Consider the following 23,258-nt stretch of genomic DNA (forward strand, 5'->3'; position numbering starts at 1 on the left):
CTAACCCGTGGTCCACGTCTCGGCATTGCCACAACTCTCACAACGCCAACACACGCACAGTGCTGCTCAATCCCCGTAGGGTGCGAATACCAAATAATAAAAGTAAAATAAAATAAAAATCACGACGTTTCGGAGGCAACACAAGCTTCCGTCTTCAGGTGGTACGTCACAGCACGATAGCTGTGTTGTCTCCGAAACGTCGTGATTTTTATTTTATTTTACTTATTAATTTTAATTTTTTTACCTACGTGACTTTACCGAAAAAACCTAAAAATATGAATCCTTGCAGTCACGAAAGCTTCAAATCTAGAATTAATACCAAATAAGTTGGGTCACGTGACGTTCTGCTCGTACCCAGACACTCTTGAGATTTGCGTCTTAGATTCATAGCCGACGCCGTCCAGAAATGTTCACTGCTTCCGCACGGACGTTGTGGGGCAGGGCCTGGACGATCGTGGGGAGGCGTCTCGGGAAGCGCGCGTGGCCGCCTCGAGCTCAGCGCCGCGTTCGCCTCGGCCTCGCGAGGCAGCGGGCAGAGGAAGCTCCACGTGGTCGCCCACGTGGGGCCACGCGCCAAGTGCCGCACCACCAATCTCACGGTGAGCAATGCCCACCCCACGTGCTTCCCGTGTCTGGGTCCCCCACGCGCCGTGGCTGCTGCGTGTGGCTGTGCGTCTTGTTGGGGTGTGCACGTCAAGAGTGGTGCATGCTCACGGCTGCCTAGGGAAATCAGATTAATGTAAGTGCGCAAGCCTGCTTGAATCAGTTTAATACATTCGCTAAGTGCAGGTTCATCGACCAAAGACGTTAAGCTGTTGTATATATTGTTTTAAAAATATGTGTTTTTAACTATTACAATATGAAATTATGTAGAATGAAAATATGTTAATTGCTCTAATTCTAATATCATTAAGCGTACACATAATTAAATGCGTGTTTATATGTAATTAACAATGTGTGCTACGTGTAATGAATAATGACTGCGATTACAATCAATGATTAACATGTATATGATTAAGAAGCGATTATGCATAAAGTTACCACGAGTTCTTCTAATTATTGGCTCTCACGTTGTTTAGGGGTATGTATTATCAATCGTGATAACGCAATGATTCTCGCTTTAACATTCAGTGATTCTCGCTTATCAAGTATGTGTAATTATGGCCGGTCTCAGGATTCAGATCTTCTGGCAATTGAGATAGAATGAAGCATGAGTTAGGAAAGAAGCACTCGGGCCCTTCTCAATCTAAAAAACTTTAATACCACTTACCCTAACATCCAACAACACTCATTATCAGAATACCAATAACAGTACACATGCAAATATACGTACTCATCAACCCGTACTGAATAATCATAAAAGCGTCAATGGTCAAATCTCAAAATCACATGATTAAAAGAGAATAGACAAACACCTCAACATGGCAATAGTCGCATGGAATTCGTGCTCATAAATGCGTATCAAAACTTCAACGATCGGATCTCACGATCACGTGATTAAAAGAAAACAAACCGGCTAATGTCTCAAGGTAACGCGACAATGCACAATTCGTTTGTTGTGGTGTGCGATGCATGCAAGCTAAGAAGAATAATGTGCTAAGCTAAGATCTGTCAGGGAATTGTTGGCAAAACGCCCATGGTGGCGTGAAGCAACTTTATTATTCTTCTTAGCCCGCAATCTTGTACAAGGCACAGGTAAATGGTGTGAACTTAATGTTCCATCTTTTGTCTTCTTCCCCAAAAATACCTCCAGTCCCACAAGGATGTGTAGAACGGCAGGCTCGGTCCGCAGCTGGAGTGCGCTCGTGGCCACGCTGCTCACTGCGCGTTCGCAGGGTTGTCTGTGCGTCGTGCTCGATCCACAGCTGGAGTGCGCTGGCGGCTCCCGAGTTAGCACGCTGCCAGTCAGAGGTTAACTTTGACGCCGCACGCTCGCAGATTGTCTGCACGCCAGGCTCGATCTGCAGCTGGAGCATGCTGCGGCCACACTGGCCCAGCACGTTGCCTGTCAGCAGCCTTGGGAGTGGCTTTGATTCGCGAGCATCCCCTTGGTTGCTCGCCCTCAGAGAGCTCACGCTGTGCTGCAGCCTTCACGTGACGATCGCTCACACACTCCAGGCCTCTCCACCTCGTACAATGTCAGGTTGACTTGACAACAGACGTTATTTTTCCAGCCTATAGCAGGACAATATTTCATGGACACTCGATATTGGTGTATGACTCAAGTCTCCACTTGGGAAAGTTGCTTCACGCCACCATGGGCGTTTTGCCAACAATTCCCTGACAGATCTTAGCTTAGCACATTATTATACAGAAAATGTATTTGTACAGCATGAAGAATGCACTTTAAGGTCCCTTGCTACCAGAAACTCTTATCAATCAACAATTTTCCTCAACCACATAACTTATCACACATTTTAGCTTAATACAGTACAACTTCTCGAAGTCCTTGCCTCTGCAAGCTACTCAAAATATGAAGAAAAACGGAAAAGAAAATGTTCAGCTATACTTAGAGTCTGCCTTAGCAATAACTAAACTCTACTTCCAGTCACGAGGGCAAATTCCAGAGCCTGTCTCTGCAGGACTGGTTTGTATGATGTTGTGTGCCGTTTGATTAGGAATGTATAATTGATTTGATTAACTTCCTAAGTTATATTTTTAAAAAGCCCAAAGCTCCTCCCACCTTTGTTCTGGCTTTCTGGATACCCTGGCGTCAAGGGTCAATTCTCCTTTGGAGGTCACCCCAAGACGGTGTGAACTCTGATGTACTTAGCTGCCCCTGGTGGTGTCTACTGACTTATGAAAGCTGCCCCCAGACGTGGTGTGCGTGTCTGTGGCCCATGTTGTAGGGTAAAAACGGCCTCCCTCCTCCCTCTTTGGGTATCTTTGTTTGTCCCCTCTCCTACCGTGGCTGCTTCGCCGAGTTCGATTCCCCCTCAAGCCATACAGTGGAGATTATCTGCACTGGTCCTAGTTCCCCCCTTACAATGGGAAGACAAAGGTGGTTGGGCGTGGTCCAGGTTATACACCATTGAATACATATACATTTTGGTCGTCGATAATTGATAATTAGAATATATACAAATGTGTATATTGTCCTGAATTATCTTTTAGGGTCAGTGCTTCAACACGAACTTCCATAATGCCATTATAATAAAGTTTCACATGCGTATCCAGACCTTATGGCAATTATGTACGGATAACAGTGATTGTGAATAAGAATATGCAAAAGTCATTGAAACCTTTTTCCCCTGAGCTGCATCATCATATAACGGCCCATCCGAGCATGAAGGTTAACGTTTCATAGAGTAACGTTTCATACCTTTATGTATTAATAATATTAATATGTGGTGGTTGTCATTCTGAACATTGCGACTCTTTAAAATGCCAAAGCTAGTACGTAATTTTCAGCTTGAACGCTGAGTGTTCTTTTTGGCAGGGACACGCAGCAGGGGTGCTTCTTTTTCCCTGCTACGGGTGCCTTTTTCACCTCTGTGTGCATGGGCTTTTGTGGTACCCTTTGAGTAAAGCCTCCTTATCAACTTATCATTCAAATGTTACATGTTTACTCCACCATGATTAACCTCAACCCTCGGAATGCAATCAACCCACCTATACAGTGAGGGAAAAAAGTATTTGATCCCCTGCTGATTTTGTACGTTTGCCCACTGACAAAGAAATGATCAGTCTATAATTGTAATGGTAGGTTTTATTTGAACAGTGAGAGACAGAATAACAACAAAAAATCCAGAAAAACGCATGTCAAAAATTTTATAAATTGATTTGCATTTTAATGAGGGAAATAAGTATTTGACCCCTCTGCAAAACATGACTTAGTACTTGGTGGCAAAACCCTTGTTGGCAATCACAGAGGTCAGACGTTTCCCTCATTAAAATGCAAATCAATTTATAAAATTTTTGACATGCGTTTTTCTGGATTTTTGTTGTTGTTATTCTGTCTCTCACTGTTCAAATAAACCTACCATTAAAATTATAGATTGATCATTTTTTTTTGTCAGTGGGTAAACGTACAAAATCAGCAGGGGATCAAATACTTTTTTCCCTCACTGTGTACAAAGAACTTTGACATTCAAAATAGACAATATCATCCTAATAGGGGGTTTCCCCTTTTTTCTGGCAACAAAACTAACACCTTTTGCAAGGAATCATGTTTACATTAACCACAATACTTGCAGTCAAAATGCAAACAAAAAACAATACTCTGATAATTCATGCATTGTCCTTGAAACTCATTGGTCCACACCGGAGACAGCTTTTCTTAGAGCCTAGTTTCATATGGTGTTCGACCAGATGACGCCAAAAGGCGCACAATTCAAAGACAACGCACTATCAGAGTAATGAGAGCTCGGGGTAAGCATCGACATCATGAGGCCTCCTTTGCCAGTACCAAAATATACTAATAGGGGTTTTCCCCTTTTTTCTGGCAACAAAACTGACACCTTTTGCAAGGAATCATGTTTACATTAACCACAATACTTGCAGTCAAAATGGTTTTTGTTTGCATTTTGACAGCAAGTATTGTAAAAAAAATATTGCAAAAGGCACATATACAACAAAGCAATCAAAACAAACAGCACTGTCAAGAATTGTCGCATTGCTTGAATCGAGCTGGGTTGTAAAAGAGACGATTGGCGGAAGTCCAAAGTCGAGCGGTGCAAGGAAAGAAGCAGGACAGACGTTTTGACCTGCAGTATCATGGTCCAAAAGCTCTTGGAAGAGATGACACAGTCTGGTACACTGAGCCCTCAACATTGGTGGAGTAGTTATTGAGTAATTAGTGGTGGAAGAGTGGAATTGGTGGTAGAAGAGTGGTTACAAAACAGATGGTACTGTTTTGATATGTGTAGTAGATTGATGCCAATGCAGTCCCTTACGTTTTATTTACATGGCTACAGCACCTTATGACCCACGCCTTATTTTTATATAGCCTACACAGGCTGAATGTCATAGGCAATCGGGCCTTCCATAGTGAACCCTACAAAAAAGGTGACAGACTCGATGCTCTTGCCTGTCCTCAGTGGTCCCAGGTTTACTGGGTGCACAGGAATCTTGATGGCCTTATTTTTACCATCACCAGCACTGAACCTATGGTCAAGGTAAATGTCTCCTTCATCAGTGGTTGATCCCCGGAGTCTAAGGAGGATTTGTTGAACTTTTTTTTCCTTGAAAATCTCTCCACTGAGCCATAATAGACGCAAGGATTTCCCAGTTCTCTGCATGTCTGCAGTCCTGTCAATTTTTGTTCGAGACACTATTCTGTCCAATCCTTTTCCCTTCCCCAAAAAGAAATTGGTTGTTAACTGTTGTCTGCGGCTCATATATTCATATTTTGCTCGGAAGGATCGTTTCATTGCCTCAATGTATTCTGCCAGCTGATTCACGTCAGTTCTTTTGCTTTCTTCATTGAGCCACAGTAAAAGTAAAGCCAGAAAGTATGGTTCTGGAAATCTGTTTTGTGTTCCTATTTCACGGAGGATATTGTTCAGCATCGTCGCCAGTTCACTGTAGAGAGACACTGCTTTGGATTTGTTATTTACACAATTTAGGATAACGTTAGCAAAAATAAAATTTTGCTTTTCCTTAATGTTATTGATATTTTTTGAATTACGAAGTAGACTTTTATAGCTGCTGATAATAACCTCCAGAGATTTTTCAGCATTTCGTTCTGCAAGATAGCGTATAAGTCCTGGAAATCTATCACCGTGTTTTGACTCAATTTCATTCGTAGCACTTATTTTTGGGAATTGTTTCGCATCCAGTTTTTCTGACTTCTCTGAACAAAATATTGTTGTATATTGGTTGTAAAACTTTTCGACGGTATGACGATGCTTGTCTTTTATTTGTTTTTCGGCATAGGTTGGCTTAAACAGCCAAAAATAGGCTTCCAAAACTTCTAAGGAATACTTCATTCTGTTTTTTAATTCTCTAAGATATAGCTCATTGTTTTGTAAAACCTCCACTGTTGCTTTTTCTTCTTCGTCATCTGTAGGTATCCGTGACAAGTCAATCCTTCCATTTAAATAGGCCACCAGGGTTCTCTTGTGGATTTCACCAGTTTTGTGAAATACTTTGGTCAGCTCAAACAGTTGCAACATATGTGTGGCAACCTCAATATCGCCAAAGAATCCAGCTGTGTTAAAGGCACCATCCTCTGTTTTAACCAACTCCTGTGCTTCTCTAAAAAAGTCAGAAGCACTTTTTGCAAGCTGCAGTGCTTTATTAAGATCTGATGGAGGAAGGAACCCTTTTTTCTCCATGGCACTAACATCAAATTTCTGCTTCAGTTCATGCTTATAAATCTGACCAATTGTGTCTGTAATGTAAGAACTATTTTTGACCAATTTCTTTGCATGCTCTGCCCATTTTTTGGCTTCATCAAAGTTGTTGTCTTTAAGGTAGCAATACCTTGCAAGAGCCTGGGCCAATATCGCATCTTTTGAAAATCTATCTGTAGCACAAAGCATTAATTCTTTAGCATTTTGCATGCCCGATTCCAACTTACTTGGGTGGCTTAATGTACTGTCTTTATGTTTAATGATATCTTCAATAAGAGGTGCAAAGAGACTGTCTGTTTCATCGCCCTGCTCTTTGCGATGGCGGATGACAAACATATTCCTGACATTTTTAACCAAGTGCTCTCTTCCCATGCCATTATTAAAAAGGATATCTTCAGCAAGCAGTTCTTTAGCAATGCTAAATCTTGAAGAGCGATTCGTCGTTTCAAATTCTTCCAGCACTTGTTTCGCCACGAGTGGATGTATCATTCGGACTGATTCATAAGTGCCATTCACTTCGTCCATGGGGCATTTAATGAGCAGTAATTTGGCGTGCTGGCTCAAGCCATCTTCAAGAGTTTCTTTCCTCCAAAAGGTGGATTTTACTTGTGAAATTCCGAGGATTGCTTCACATCTAGACACTGGAATGGATGTGTTTTTTACATAGTTGTTCAACAATGCAACGTAACTGATCAATTTAGCATTGGGCCTATTGCTACTGTAGTCTAAACCTTTGAGCATGTTTTTCACGGTATTTTTTATATAATTTGAATCAAAATTTTCTTTAATTATCATGAAAGAAAGGAAGTTGTTGCATTTCTCATATTCATTTTTTATTTCTTTAAGCTTTTCTTCAAACAGGTGTTGCTCAGTAGAAGAGAGCTTTTGTTCCAAAATGACACTGGTCATTAAATGGTTTTTCCGACTTTCCTCAAGGGCTTGAGACCGCATGCAGTTTACCATGACAACTAGAGGTCTGTCAAACATGACGTCTGATAGCTCAGAAATGATGCTGTGTTGAAATTGTTTAAGGATCTCTGTGTCGTCAATGTCATCAGCAAGCAGTAGCACTGGGGTGTAGACCTTAGCATCGTTTTCTGCATACTTCAGCAGTTCTTTAACTTGAACCGAAATTTCCTTCTGGTCATCACTATTACTTTTGATCACAGCACACCTGAATTTTTTTCTGAGCTCCCATAGGACATGCCATGCAAGTGTTGTTCCTCCACAGCCAGGGTGGTGAAACAAGTTCACAGATTCAAGGCATCGGTTTGACTTCAGTGCATCTTCGATATTCTCCTTTAGATTGTTAAATGGTTCACGTTTGATGAAAGGTTTTCCTCGTTTCTCGGAGAAATAGAAGTTCCATGGGCAGACTTTGCCTCCTTTGTAGTAGTTTTCCTCGATACTTCGCCTCAATTCATCAAACGCTGTGTCATCTGCCTCTATTCCTGTATCTTCACACTCATTCTCACACACAATCGTCAGTGAAGACATCCGTTCCTCCTGCACTGCTGTTAAAGAGCATGATCCTCCAACTGATGTACGCAGAAACCGTTTCCGACTCTTAGTCGCCGATTTAATCTTGCAAATTGTGGAATTGAGATGATCCAAGCTCATACTGCGTATTGACCTGTACGCCAATTCATCTTCGTCCACCCTCGTGTGTGCAAGTGTCGCCCAACTTTCATATGATTCTAGACGTTCTGTTATGAGCATCATATCAGAAAGCCCATTTAGTTTTTGATAAAAATAGAAAAATGTTTCCATCATTGGATCAATTGGGTCATCAATGTTCATAAGTAAAAGAAAAACAACAAGAAACCTTCCACTGGGCATGAGGTCGTTATTGCACAACAAGCTTACAAGTTTGCTATGGTTATCACTGCGTTTTTTCTGAAACTCTTTAGATTCCATTGGCTTTTCCTCATCAATGTTTGCTCTTCCATTGCAGAATATCCAGCTGGTTTGCTTGTGTAGGTTCAGATTCTTAGCAATGGTCTCAATGTCAGAATTTTCACGTTCTACAAACTGTCGGGGAAAATGCAGGTTGGGTGACCTTTCAGCACGAACAAGGCTACACAGCCCAGAAATGGCGGATTCAGGATCAAAGTCAAGGACTGCAAACCAATTTATTTCTTTCACAAAGTCGAGGTGTGGCAATTGGCTTTTGTCCGCCTTGTTTACCACCAATATGTACTTTTTGTAATAGGAATCATCAAGTGTCCCTTTCCCCCCGGTAATTAAAGTAGTTAGCTTCTTTCCTTCATCATCCGTTCTACGATCAATTTTGTAGCTTGTTTCGGCCAATTTTCTTTGCTCATTCCACTTTTTCACATCTTCACAAACGCGTCTGTACTCTTCTTTCCACTGTTCCGAATTCTGTGTTGCCAGAATATCCTTAGAAGATGCACCATCTCGCTTATACACGTGGTTCTCTTTACCCACTTGCCATTTTCCATTGACGTGCTTCATTTGCTTTATTTCATAAACATTGTCTTTACATATTGTGCTCTTAGAGATAACATCGACTTCTATCACATATGCACCAAGATTTGTATGTTCAGGCGAAATGACCTCCACAAATCTTGGAGGTCGTATGCATTCTTTAGCATCTTCGATCCTGTCTTTCTGGAAGTACTTTGAGATGTTGTTGTCGATCGTATCAACAAACTTGCTCTGGTCTTCTACGTGGACACCGATAACTTCACCATGCTTGTACCCGCTCTTTGTGTCTCCCACACCAAAGTGTATGGTGCCGTTTGTCCTCCTGTTCATGCACCCAGCAGAGAACCTGAACACCTCATTACAGAATTTCTTCATCTTGGATTCTTCATCAACGTTGCCCTCACAGGCGAAAAGTTTAAACTCGTGAACTGGATCTATATAGTTTGTGACTCCCGTTTCACTAGGCAGTACACTTCCTCTGATATATCTGTGTGAAGTGTAATGGTGATCAAATGGGCATGGTGAGCAAATATTCACCTGACTCTTGCTGGTGTTTTGTTGGCTTGAATCATCAATAGCGGAATGCTCCTGTGTCCCCACCTCTGCAGGTGGTTGTGAAGCTTCTTCATGTACCTGCTGTGCTATGTTCGTGTCATCACCATCAACCACATCACCTGGCTCTGTCTGCTTCTGATCCGCACACTTCTCTTGCTGTTGTTCTGTGCCCTTTTTATTTCTTTTCTTGTTTTTCTTTCGAGGGTTTCCTTCAGAGTTTGAGAACTCGGCTTGTGTGCTGCCAGGAGACAGTTGTGCCCCCTTTGTTTCACGGTGGCTCTGAGTTTTCTCCGAGGCTTCATCACCGCGTGCAGGTGTTGTCGCTACGTGGCTATGAGTGCTGGACGACTTGGGCTGGGACTTCTTCAGGTATTCGTCACGCGACTCTATGAGTAAGGATATTTGTAGCGACTTGAGGCCAAACTCCTTGAGTTGTTCACGCTGCAGCTTTACTAAAGAAGGCCCTGTTAACTCTTCCTCGTGTAATTTGTTGGCATGTTGCTCTTTCAACTTAACTTCGTGAACCAACCAGTGGCGAACATGGTCTTCATTCCAGTCTTGCATACTGGAAGGCAGCTTCACATTCTTGTCATCACCCTTACGTCCTAAATGTGAAATTGAAAAAAAACGTTGAAAATTAAAACCATTACATAAAATAGAAATTGGGTACATTCAGGGTGTGAATTAAAATTGCATCCAGCGATGGTGTCACCGAATTCAAGAGAGTTGAGGAAGGCCACAGGAAACCACCTGAACCTTCCTTCCCTCGGTATGGCTCAAGAAGCTGAGTGGAGCGTGTGCTGCTGTCAGGTGGCCAGGGGCAGTGGCACCTGAAAGAGACACTCGAGCCATGGACCTGCCCTGGGCCAGAGACGTTGAGGGGTGCATTTGGGTATTTTATTGCACTCAAGACTCGGTTTTATGAATTACTGTGAGCTAAATAATGGATTTGTGTGTTTGGCAATTTGTCTTTAATTAAATCAGCAAAACAGAAATGTAGTGCAGGCTGGACAACCGTAAATTTCACAAACCATAAAAACATGCATCGTGCAAAAACATCAGCTATTCCTGAAGAACATTGTACACTGTACTGATGAGTCCTAAGAAAAACGAACCTGGGTGTCAGTTGTCTCTGTCTCACAGCAACTGTTAGTCGCCATGGTGGTGAGATGTTAACTACCTCGCCTGGTATATAGGAGGACGTGGGTTCAATCCCATCCCTGACACCTGTATATTTAGAGTTTGCATGTTCTCCCCGTGGTCGTGTGGATTTTTTTCTAGTTTCTCCCATTTTTCCCTCCACATTTAGAAACATGCGTTTATAGTATTTGGCTGCTATCCATTAGCATGTAACAAGCCGCTTTGTTGAGCTCTCATATGTTACCAGGTCGCTTCTGAAAAAGAGCTATATAGCTCAGTGGGCCTAACCTGGTAAAATAAAAATAGTTTATTTTTTTACATTTACACATTTGTGGTCACCATTTTGATGGTGACCACATTGCAGTTCTTCAGGAACTGCTGATGGTGTTTTTACATAACCTATAAAGGCCGATACTTTTTTGTACATATAGAAACGTATGGCGTTGATTGCATTGTAAATTTCATAATAGTAAGCATCCAGCTGTTTATAATGAGCAACCGAAGCAACACATTGGCCATTTAAATGTCCACCTGAAATTGCGTGGGAAACAAGCGGTGTGTATCACATATGCGCATGTAACAGTGGCAGCGTGCGCCGCGGTCAGCGGTGGCGTTCACTTTGTGGAGCCGTGCAGAGGCTGGGGATGGCGGTCAAGGGGAATGCTTCACGTGGCACTGTCCAGGCTTCACTTCACACTCTCATTATCTCTCCCAATCCCTTATCTCTTTCTCTATCTTTTATCTTTCCCCATTTATCATCTCTCACATTCATAATGTCCCCATGTTCACTATCTCTCCCCCTTCCTCAGTCGCTCTAAATAAATAAGAGTTATGATCAGATGACAATTTGAGCAAGCCTGCCGATATCTGATTCCACATCAATGAGCCCTGTATTTAAAAAAATATTATTCCAGTGCAAAAAGCTTTAAAATCTTGGCCAGGTTCTACCAAACAATAGTTGGGATTCACGTTGCACCTGGATAACCCTTTCAAGCTGTGCACACAAAAGGCCGTGTTTAGCTTTCTCTTGTGAGGGTGCCATTATGAAGGAGGGTGCTCGTCAAACACCGAGCAGTACACACCTAGAGGATTCCTGGAATACATTGTCAACATTTGACCCATGGAGTTCAAATGCTGTCGCATTATGAGTCTCCACTGTGCGGTGATACCTGTACGGCCTGCATGGACATTCCCATTGGTCGCTCTGCTCTTTCTTTCCCACCCACAGCTGTAATGCAGCACTTGTTGGTGTAGGTATCGGTGGGTCATGCGGAGACCATCACCTGCTTGAGACTCCCGATCTGATTCCAAAGAACACAGGATGAGATGTTACTATCCTTTGTGCAAGCACTTCCAAGAGTTCATGAACAGTGAGCCTGGTGAAATTTGGGGAGCGCATCGTCAGTAGTGACCCTTTGGTTCCTAGGGTGTTTCGGCCTTTCATACTATACACCCTCCCCAAAGGCGGCCAGCGACAGGGTGATCAATCCTACGCTTGCGTCCCATTCCCAATTAGTCATAGGAGTTGCCTTGTTGTTGATAGCCAACATCCCATGGGACTATGCATGGCAGGGGCGTCCTCCTCCCTGAGTCAAGCATTGTTGACTGCATACCTCCTGGCCCTCTCACTTTGGGGCCCAGCTGGGGTCTTTCCTCTTCATCCAGAGCCACTGACTGCTGCCTTCTGCCGCCTCCGATACAGCTCTGATTGCCGAACGCTGGCTCTGGCCCTTAATTCCCAGGTCTCTAAGCAGTCTGGTTGTAGATGTTGCCACAAAACCTCTGCAGCCCACCTCCACTGGTCGGACTTCTGTGTTCCAGCCATGATGCCGTGCTTCGGCAGCTAGATCGGCATAGCGCAGATGTTTTCGCTCATACGCCTCATCTACTGAGTCCTCCCAGGGTACTGTGAGCTCAATGATGAAGACCTTCTTGAGCGAACGGGACCAGAGCACCATGTCAGGTCTTAGGGTGGTGGTTGCGATCTCCGGAGGAAACACAAGTTGCCGGCCAATGTCAGCTAGCATTTTCCAGTCGCGGGCCAAGCGCAGCTGGTCTCGCTCTATTGGTGTAGAGCCGCTCTTCGGTGGTTTAGTCCCTTCGCGGACAAAGGTCGTCCGTAAGGGGTGTGATGCTGCTGGGGGTGGTAGGGAGTTGGTGGCAGCTCGCTTGTCCTCCAGGGTGGACGCAAGGTTTTTAAGGACTTGGTTGTGACGCCAAGTGTAGCGTCCTTGGGTGAGGCTTGTTTTACACCCTGTGAGAATGTGCCTGAGGTTGGCTGGCATGGAACAGAGGGCACAGTCCGGATCTTCACCATACCATTGGTGAAGATTAACTGGTGTTGGAAGGATGTCATATGTTGCTCTGATGGAAAAGCTCAACCGCCTCGCTTCCATGGCCCACAGATCCTTCCAGCTGATCTTCCTCTTCTCCACACTGTCCCATCGAGTCCACTGTCCTTGTTTGGCAAGAGAGACTGCCTTGGCCCACCTTGCAGCCTCCTCTTGATGGCGTACTTCCTGCACTACCATCTTCCGCCGCTCTGGTGCAGTGGCCTTACTCCAAGTAGCACGGCTAGTTAGCCCAAGGCCTCCTCTCCCTTGCTGAACATGACCCACAATGTCAGCATGTCTGAGGGCTGCTGTTGCCTCCTGGACTGCTTTTCCTGGCCTCCATTTGCGCCCAGTTGCCAAGGTCGGCGCGTTGTTGCTCACCACTGGGTCTCGAGATTCATTCAGTTTCATCTGGAGCCTGGTTTTTGCACACTTGAATTCCTCGGTTAGACTGGTGAGGGGCAGCTTGAGGACACCATCTCCATAGAGGCCTATGGTGGTAAGGCATCGTGGAACTCCGAGCCACTTCTTTAAGTAGCTCGTGGCTCCTCTTTCCATCTTCTCCACTGTTGAGATTGGAACCTCATACACTGCTAGGGGCCACAACACCCGGGGTAGGAGACCAAACTGCAGATACCAGGCCTTTAACTTTCCAGGTAGCTGGGTATTGTCGATGGACTGTAGGCTACTACTGATGTCTTTGCGCAGCTGTTGCACCTGGTCTTTGTCCTTCAGGCTTGCATCATACCACCTTCCAAGGCTTTTTACCGGCTGCTCAGACACTGTTGGGATTTGGTCATCTCCGATGAAGAATTTCAGGTCACAGAGTACTCCCTTCACAATCGAGATGCTGCGTGACTTGGATGGTTTAATCTTCATACGGGCCCAGCTGATGTTCTCCTCGAGTTTTCTGAGCAGTCTCCTGGTGCATGGGACAGTGGTGGTCAATGTTGTAATGTCGTCCATGTAGGCTCTGAGTGGAGGGAGGCGAAAACCAGAGTCGACTCGCTGTCCACCAGCAACCCATTTTGAGGATCTGATGATAACCTCCATTGCCATTATGAATGCCAATGGAGAAATGGTACATCCCGCCATTATACCTACATTCAGGCATTGCCATGAGGTGGTGAACTCTGAGGTGGTGAAGCAGAACTGCAGATCTTGAAAGTACGACTTCACCAGGGTTGTGATGGTGTCCGGTATGTGGAAAAATCTGAAGGCAGACCACAGGAGTTCATGGGGCACAGAGCCAAATGCATTGGCGAGGTCGAGGAAGACTACATGGAGGTCCCTTTTCTCCACCTTGGCCATTTGGATCTGGTGCCAGATCATGCTGGAATGTTCCAAGCAGCCAGAGAACCCTGATATTCCTGCCTTCTGTACAGATGTATCGACGTACGCATTCCTTTGCAGGTACTCGGCCATCCTCTGGGCAATGATCCTAAAGAAGATTTTACCCTCGACATTCAGTAAGGAGATTGGGCGGAATTGGCTGATGTTCACTGCATCCTTCTCCTTAGGGATCAGGACCCCGCCTGCCCTACGCCACACTTTGGGTATTATCTTCTTTTGCCAAGCTGTTCTCATAAGCCTCCAGAGAAACCTCAGGACGTCTGGTGCGTTCTTATACACTTTGTACGGGACTCCATTTGGCCCCGGGGCTGATGCTGTTCTTGCCCTTCGAACTGTGTTTTCCACCTCTTTCCATGTCGGAGGGCTGGTCTCAATATGATGTTCCGGGGGTTCAATGGGTGGGATATCTGATGGGATGGCCAGATGTTCATGTCGCTTTGAGTCAAAGTTTGTTGTTCTCAGGTGCTCTTCTAGGTCTTTCTTTGTTGTTTTTAGAACTCCACTTTTTTCCTTCGTGAAGAGACTTTTAAGGAACTTGAAGGGATCTTTATAGAATCGAGTTCTATTTTGTTCTTTCTTCCTTCTGCGCTTCCGTAGGTTCTCTGCTCTACGGAGGGATGCCAACCGGGTTTTGATGTCAGCCTGAAGTGCCTCTATGCCCTCCTTTTCCACTTCCGAGGCTTTCTTCCACTGTTTCTTAAGCTGTCTCCTTTCTTGAACGAGGCGCTTGATTTCTTGTTGCCTCCTGGAAACTGGTGGGGTTGGAACCTTTCTCCCGCCTTTTGCCTCTTGCACTCCAAAGCTTTCTGCCCCGTACTCATAGATGATGTCCCCCATCCTCTCCAACTTCTTCTCCACTGTGCCTCGAAGTTTCTCGAGGGTCAAGGTAAGGTCAGTATTCACTGTTTCCCACAACTTCTTGTCACTGGCGCCAGGCCACTTCACATACGGTCTGTGCCCTGGTAGTCTCCTCTCGATTGCAGGTCTCGGAGGCTGGGTGAGTTCCACTCCTGTTGTTGGTTCCACCTCAGTTGTTACTTCGGTGCTTGAGTTTACGTCCTCCATGACAGTGGTACTGATGCACTGCAAACTATGGTTTGCGTCCAGTTGCTGTGCTTCATTCGACTGATTTGATCGCTTTCGCAGAAAGTAATCAATGCGAGGCCTCTGTCTCTCTTTACCCAAACACCCCTTCTTCCCCTGGTGGATCCTCAACCCATGGTGTGATGTAACTTTCCTCCAACCACAGACACATACCTGCATCTGTTTGTGGCCTGCTGTTGCAGCGGAACTTGTGACAGTTGCTGGGGTGTTCTCTTGTGCTGTGCTCTCATTACTCGTAGTCGTTTCCGGTCCAGTCATTACCATGTTGTCAGTCGATGAGTCATCTTCCGCCCCCGCTCTCGCAGACTCTAGGGGTATTCTCGTATGTTGTTGGTGTGGGTATCGGTGGGTCATGCGGAGACCATCACCTGCTTGAGACTCCCGATCTGCAGTTGGTTACCCTGCCTCTGGGTACTCTGGTTTGTGATAAAAAGCTGGAAATTAAGTAACTCGCCAAACTTATGATGTTATGAACTTCCTGAGAGAGACACCCAGTCCCAGTATTTGAACCTCGAAGCTCAGTAGTGCATGCTCATTGTCTCTCATTGCTTCTGACAAGGCTGGTAGCAGCCTTCCAAGCAATATCCATGATCTTGAAGATTCATGATCCTCAGATATAATTCACAAGAGGAGGCTCTTCTCTGCTGAAAACGCCCCAAACCTGAAGCAGTACGATCGTCTTTATGCACAAGCATCGTGAATGTGCTCGGTCTCGTAAATGTCAGCGTTCGAGCCTGGTTAGTGCTCGGATAGCAGACTGCCTGTGAATACCAAGTGTTGTTAGCTTGGGCCATAATGTGACTGGGAGATTGCAGTTACAGCAAAGACTCAATTGATTATTGAATCTATCTGTGTAGAGATCGAGCGTGCTACCCTCTCGTATGCGTGGGTTCTCTTTGTTGCAATCGTTTCTAAACATGACCTTGCTGAAAATGACAGTCCTGACACTCGCACGGCCCAACAATCACCCTCACTGGCCCAGCATGGGAAAGACGGAGCTCTGCGCTGCGTGCACCAAGGTGAGCAGCCCGGCCTGGAAGCGCCTCGCCTGGTGCGTGCGTCGCCTGGTGGGAGACCCGGTGGACGATGTCAGAGACGTTGGGGAGAGCGGTGCACACACCTGGAGAGCTGCCACCCCTCAGCGGGTACTGCACGTGCAGGTTGGCTTCGTGGAGGCCCCCGTGCGTAGACAGTCTCGTGGAGGGAGGCAGCTTCGAAAACAAACGAGGCAAGGTCATTCACTGATGCGCATAAGTGCATTTATCAACGTGCGACTCTTATGACCTACTGTAGGCTATCACGAGTGTGCAATATTCATACATTTTAAGCGCTATTAAACCGTTCTGTCTTACATTTTCCCTGAACTGGTTCAATGTCTGTAAAGAGTCTGGAACTGCAATTGAATCTTGATTTGAAGCTTTCGTGACTGCAGGAATCCATACTCTTTGGTTCTTTCGATGAAGTCACGTAGTTAGAAATAAATGAAAATAAAACAAATCACGACGTTTGATTGCAACACAAGCAATCATCATCAGGCGGGAAAACCACAGCAATAATTTTTTTACTGAAGTGGGAGAGAGAGCTGCCATGGCAAGAGGTTATATAGGTAAGAAGGGGGAGGGACAAGGGGGGAGAGGCGGGGGGGAGTGGAGCGCTGCGTGAGCGCTAGGAGAGGGGACGTGAGGCTGGGGGGGGGAAGTGGGCAGGGCTGGAAGTGGGAGGCCGAGAAAGCTGGGGATTCGGGGGGAGAAATTCCACTTCGGCCCATCGTTTCCACTATCAACTCACCTATCTACAAACTGGCCCATTTTCTGTTGCTTCCATTTGTAATGGGTTCCGGAGACACTTGTAGAGGTAACTTCTTTATTACAATACAACACTCCAACAGTCCTGATACTCTGTTACAGCCTAGGTACACAGCCAGGGTACACAGCCTAGATACACTACTCTGGCTACGCTCTGGGGTCCTCCGGCTACAATTACTCTAGGGGAGGCTACCTGACCTGACCCAGCCAAGGTGCGGGTCTGGACTCTGGCTTCCTCGGAACTCGCCCTTACAAGGACGTAGAGCCGGGAGTCCCAGAGTCCCACCACTGGCCCTCACAGCGTCCCGGCCCTTACAAGGACAAGCGGGACGAGGGGGTCCAGGGTCCTAAGCTGGCTGGCTGGCGGGTCTTGGGTCTTGAGCTGCGACTGGCCCCGATCGGCCAGGGAGCTTCCCTTTTATGCCTCGTCCCCAACGAGGGGTGGGGTTGTGTGCGCCCCCAGATATCCCACAGAGCACACAGCCCCCCCGTTGGTGGCGCCAAGGGGCTTAACTGTCTGGGGTGCCTGGGATCCTAGCGCCTGGCGCCGAGGGCTTATCTGTCTAGGGTCCCAGAGCCCCCAGCAGCCCCTCCCCTCTTATGGCACTACACATTCACGGGCAACACTACCTCAGCAGTACGTAACTCAGCTCACTTGATTCTAGATTTGAAGCTTTCGTGACTGCAATGATTCATACTCTTAGGTTTTTTCGGTAAAGTCACATAGGTAAAAAATATATAATAATCAAAATAATGCAACTCAGTTTATAGAATCCAGGGTATTGCAAGTCAGGAATGACATATTTTACAGATGGGATTAGATCACGTATTTTTATGTACTGTATTGAATCGGACTTGGATCTTATGTTTGTCTGTGGTGATTATTACATTGGAGAAACGAAACGTCATGTCTCCGATCGTGTCCGCAAGCACAAGTCAGATCTGAAACACGGCAAAATTGAGTCTTCCGCCATTGCCAAACATTGCTACAACGCTGTGGGCTCTCGTGATATTGTCTTTTCCGAGACCAAGGTGCTCTGCAAACCTTCTGGCTACCATCAAAGGTTTGTACACGAAGCCATCCAGATATACAAACACAGACATAACTTCAACCGTGATGATGGGTACAAACTGAGTAATCATTGGAAAGATGTTATTAACCATGTAAAAAAGATTTAACTACACATATTTGTACAATCTTATTTGACAGGTACTATTCTACTTTACCGAGTGTTGATATCCTCAGCGGTTAACAGTACTGCCTTTTTTGTATTTGGATTGTCAGCCAACACCGGTTACAACCCAAAGTCGAGGTACATGGATTGTTCTCTTTTAGCCCCGACCACACCCCCCCCCCCCAACACGTTCCATTCACTGGCTACCACATTCAAATAACCCCCCCTCCCCCTTAACTTGTATTTAAGAGCTTGTCTCTTGGAATTTTGCCTCACTTGATACAGTAAATTTAGCTGTGATGGTCCCACCTGATGACGGAGACTTGTGTTGCCTCCGAAACGTCGTGATTTATTATTTTATTTATATAATTATTTCTATTTTTATATTTTTACGTGATTTTACCGAAAAAACCTAAGAGTATCAGCTCACTTGGTCTCTCTAATCAAGGACATTTCACTGTCCCCAGATTATTTTCTCGTCAGCTTTGATGTAGATGACACGTTTGTCATTTGGCCATATGGCCTGCCAGCTTTTAACCAATTTCTCAACCACATCAATTCCATACACCCATCCATCAAATTCACCATGGAAGTGGAGGATGGTAAGCTACCATTCCTGGATGTTTTGTTTGAGAAGAGACCTGACGGCTCGTTGGGACACTCTGTCTACAGGAAAGCCACCCACACAGATTCCTATCTGAAACCTGATTCCCACCACCATCCGGCACAGAAGAATTTCCTCATCAAAAACCTACACCATAGGGCCCACTGCATTTCCGACCAACACCACCTAGCCAGTGAACTGGAACACGTACAACAGGCACTCAAGATGAATGGGTACTCGGACCACATTATTCTCAAAGCTGTTTCTCCAACCATGGAGAAACAACCCCCTGAGAAGCCGAGCAAAACCATCATGTTACCATACATAGCAGGTGTTACCAAAAAGATTTCCAAAATCTTAAACAAACACAAGATCCAGGTCCAATTCAATACAGTGCGATGTTGTGTCTCGTTGCTATTCCGTCTCTGTGGGAAATGTGTGTGTTATAGTCAGTTGAGCAGCATTATCACTTCATCAGTTGCGTAATGCTGCGTGGAAGCTACTTGGCATGTCTCTCCACATGAAGCTTCGGATCTTCTCAGCCACAGTTATGGCCACATCTATGCCTGTTTGAGACTTTCAAGTTGGCCTGCCTACAATGCATCTCGGGTTTAACCAGGTAGGACTTTGTGAGGAGCTCACGGATTCTTGAAAGATCTGGACACAGTCTCATCAGTGAGCTCCTCCGGCATACAAGACTGCATTGGCTGGGTCACATAGTCCACATGCCCAGCCATCGCATGCCCAAATAGCTTTTGTTTGGCCGGATAGAGGGGCTAAACAGACATGGCAAGGGCAATGGAAGAAAGTGATGGGGTGATGTGGTACAGGAGGATGTGGAGCTGATTGTTATTGCAGAAGAGTGGTACCAGCAGTGTCAAGATTGGTCTCTGGATGAGGCTTGTGAAGGACGCTTTTGAGCAGTTGGAGGCAGTCGCCCTTAAGCAATGGGGCAGAGGAACGATGCTCAGAACAATGAGCGGAATGCCGGGCAGATAGAATTCTGCAAGTTGGCAAAGTAGGGGAACAGGTGGTTTATCTGCCATCTCAGTCAGCCAACCAATGGCACATGGGTCTGTCCCATGACCTCCTGCCACTGAGCTTTGCACATTTCACGTGGACCAAAGTGTACCTAGCATCGCACAAGCACTGTGGTGATGTCACTGCCAGTAATTGACGAATGGCGGCGGTTGTTGTTGGTCTGTCTCAGTGATGTGCTGTCTCTGTGGAAGCTGTGATTGTCACAGCGGGATGTGCTGTGTCTCAGTGCTATGTTGTATGTGGAAGCTGTGAGTGTCACAGCGGGATGTGCTGTGTCTCAGTGCTATGTTGTATGTGGAAGCTGTGAGTGTCACAGCGGGATGTGCTATGTCCCAGTGCTATGCTGTATCTGTGGAAGCTGTGTCACCGTGGAATGTGCTGTATCTCAGTGATACACTGTCTCTGTGGGAGCTGTGTCATAGTGGAATGTGTTGTATCAGTGATACACCATCTCTGTGGGAGCTGTGAGTGTCACAGTGGAATGTACTGTCTCAGTGCTACGCTGTCTCTGTGGAAGCTGTGTCACCGTGGAATGTGCTGTATCTCAGTGATACACTGTCTCTGTGGGAGCTGTGTCATAGTGGAATGTGTTGTATCAGTGATACACCATCTCTGTGGGAGCTGTGAGTGTCACAGTGGAATGTACTGTGTCTCAGTGCTACGCTGTCTCTGTGGCAGCTGATGATGAACGTAATTAATTCGCACCTCACCGCAGTGCAGGCTTCTGTGTTTACCTCTCGTGAGATGTACACAATACACATCAACCTGACCTGCATTAGAGCGGACAGGACAGGTTACTGACGACGGACTTTGGTGGAATGTTAGGAATGGAGTTGAGTAAAATGTGTTGGCACCTGTGTTGCGTCAGAACTGGTCCCGTCGCATTTACCAACACTCACGATTCCTATCGCTCCCTTCAGCCTCTTGCAGCAAGAAGCGCTGCGCCGCGTTCACCACAAGGAGGGTAAAGGTTACAGATGTGAGCCCCTTTCTCGACGGCAAAGTCAAATAGTGGCAGGTGTTTCTGTTTGCTCTTGAGCGAGCGTCGCGGTGTCGCGTTGCGCTCGCCTGGCCCACGCACTAAACACTCCTAATGTGTGGGAAGCCCAGCCGGGTTGAGCCTGGATCGTGCTTGGATGGGCCACCACCACTGCACACACCCGTGTGCTGTAGGTTGCTGCGGGGCTGCGTTGTCAGAAGAGGGCAGTGGAGTAAAATCCCCACGCTCCAACATATTTGCTCCCTGCCTTCACCAACCCGTACTGACCAGCGTGGTGAAGTATGGTTAAATAACCCACACAATTCATATTTATTTCTAGGATTAACCAAAAGGGCTGTGCTTGTCCGTAAACTAACGTGCAAGCAATGTTGGATGTACTGCCTCGAGAACCTGCCAGCTAAGCTTGCAACATTCACATACGCAGTAAATACTTATTTATTCGCACGATAAGCACAACAAAGCACAAACAGAATAACTACGTGAAATACAATTCCAAAGTCAAGGGAAACTGATAGCATGATAATTATCACACGGTGAAATGTAGCCTCGCATCGTAGTGTATGTGAAACGTGATAACGCAGTAACGCGAGTACGGTACACACCCCCACACCTCTACACCATGAAGGAGGCTCAACCAGGACTGTCCCACAGATGTCCCGCAGCCAAATTCACCAAAACTCATCTCAAGCTGCCGGCTGACTTGCAGCCACCGCTGTCGTTCTACCCGGTTCCCTGTAGCTGCACCTCCGCACCCGCGGGATGCACGTGGGGTACGCAGCCTTCAGCTGCACGGTCACCACCGAGGCGATTGGCAAGCAGGCGGCAAGCTACGCCGGTTCTGGAGAGGTAGCGCATGCTCCTGTACCCACGGTGCAGTGCCAACACACACTGGGCACTGGTGACACGTCACAGAATGACAAAATAATTCAAGATGCACACGGTCGCTAGGCATGAGAATGACCCTGCGGTGCACAAATAAAACGTGGCACCCGGCCTCATGGCTTTTATTGAAACGGTAGGGAAGTGGTGCGCATCTTGCAAGTAACAGCACACCTCTGATTATCATGGTTGGCTACGTACGGTGCAACAGAATATCAACGTATGTAGAAGATGAAGCTTCGTTTGCGACTCGGTGCGGTATAAACTAGTCCAGTGCGCATGTGGCGTGTCACTTGCTCGCCATGGCCGTGAGTAGCACGCGTTGCCTAAATCACCCGAATCGTATCTATGCCGCCAGACCTCGGGAGCTGAGCTGGGTTGAGTACTGGGAGGGGTGGCCACCAGGGATTCCGAGGTGTGGTTCGTATGGGGCTTTGATGAGGCCAGGAGACGGCAGTGCTGAGCGCCACTCTACTATCAGGCCATGCGTGGGGTGTTTCTGGGTGATCTGGATGCATCCCGCATGAAGCCAAACACTCGTGGATGTTATTGGCCAAGCAGCCCAATAAAGGACCCTTTGTAACAGAGTATCAAAGCGTTCCTTCTGGAGAAATGATCATCATCGTTGCAGTATTCAAATATCCACGTTAAATCAGGCGGTTGAGGGAAAACTGAAACATTCAGGCAGATGTATTGCATTTTCTGGCAGCCTAAGACTACTGCCTGGATTTTCAACAACTCTCTCTGAGTGTTCATGCAGTCGATATGAGAGTTCATGCATTCTCTGTGAATGTTCAGATAGTGCATGTGAATATTCAGGCATTTTACCTTAACTTTGCTTTGTCTATATAAGCTGCCCGTAACATTTCCGGTTATGTGCCTTTTTATGAGTGTCATGTAAATAATGATGTAGTGTAGATATAGTTATGCCATTTTAGCATGTTCTCTTCCAAACAAACTAGACCAGAGCTGCCCAAACCTTGGCCCCAACACAAACGAAATCTGGCTGGCCAACTCACTGACTGTGGCCACCCAAGCCGAAGAGAAGCAAGCGATCTGCGTCACAAGAAGAGCGCCTGGAGGCATTGAGGCCACCGTGTGGGGCAGCTCGAGGGCCCCGCAGGGATGCGGCGCGTGGGGGCTGCAGCCTCGCGCCTCGCCTCTCCAGCTTGTCCCCAGAGTCTCCTCTCTCTGCACCCCTCTCCTATTGCTCCCTCATCTGCATTGTCACCACTGGGCAATGAAACCAAATCCATTGTTGTACTGTACTGTGGTGCATGCTCTATGGTCCCTGCTTGCAATCTACAAATGGCTGTACTTGATTTCTTGTCTACCTCCTGGACACAGCTCCATCCGCTCTCATAACTCTATTCTGTAAGCATTTATTCTCTCATATCTCTTGTGAATACATCTTCTACCTTTTTATTACATCTCTTTTTATGATTTTTGAATACTGTACGTCGTCTGCCTCTCATACATCTGCTGTGAATGCACATATCTTATAATTTCTGTTTTGAATACATCT

The 23,258-nt window shown here is 46.2% G+C and overlaps 1 protein-coding gene across 1 annotated transcript in view; it reads right to left on the minus strand.

Moving 5' to 3' along the window:
• Positions 1 to 4,268: 4,268 nt before the first annotated feature.
• Positions 4,269 to 23,258, minus strand: part of LOC144948058 (sterile alpha motif domain-containing protein 9-like) — a 50,226-nt gene continuing 31,236 nt past the window's right edge. Inside the window, exons 7-8 of the mRNA XM_078877489.1 lie at positions 16,350 to 16,440; positions 4,269 to 9,904 (exon numbers count right to left, since the gene is read on the minus strand). Coding sequence (XP_078733615.1) covers positions 4,950 to 9,904; positions 16,350 to 16,440 — 5,046 coding nt within the window. The 3' untranslated portion in view covers positions 4,269 to 4,949. The remainder of the gene's footprint in view (positions 9,905 to 16,349; positions 16,441 to 23,258) is intronic.

This window comes from Lampetra fluviatilis, chromosome 3 (genome assembly GCF_964198595.1).
Source record: "Lampetra fluviatilis chromosome 3, kcLamFluv1.1, whole genome shotgun sequence".
Classification (NCBI taxonomy): Eukaryota; Metazoa; Chordata; class Hyperoartia; order Petromyzontiformes; family Petromyzontidae; genus Lampetra; species Lampetra fluviatilis.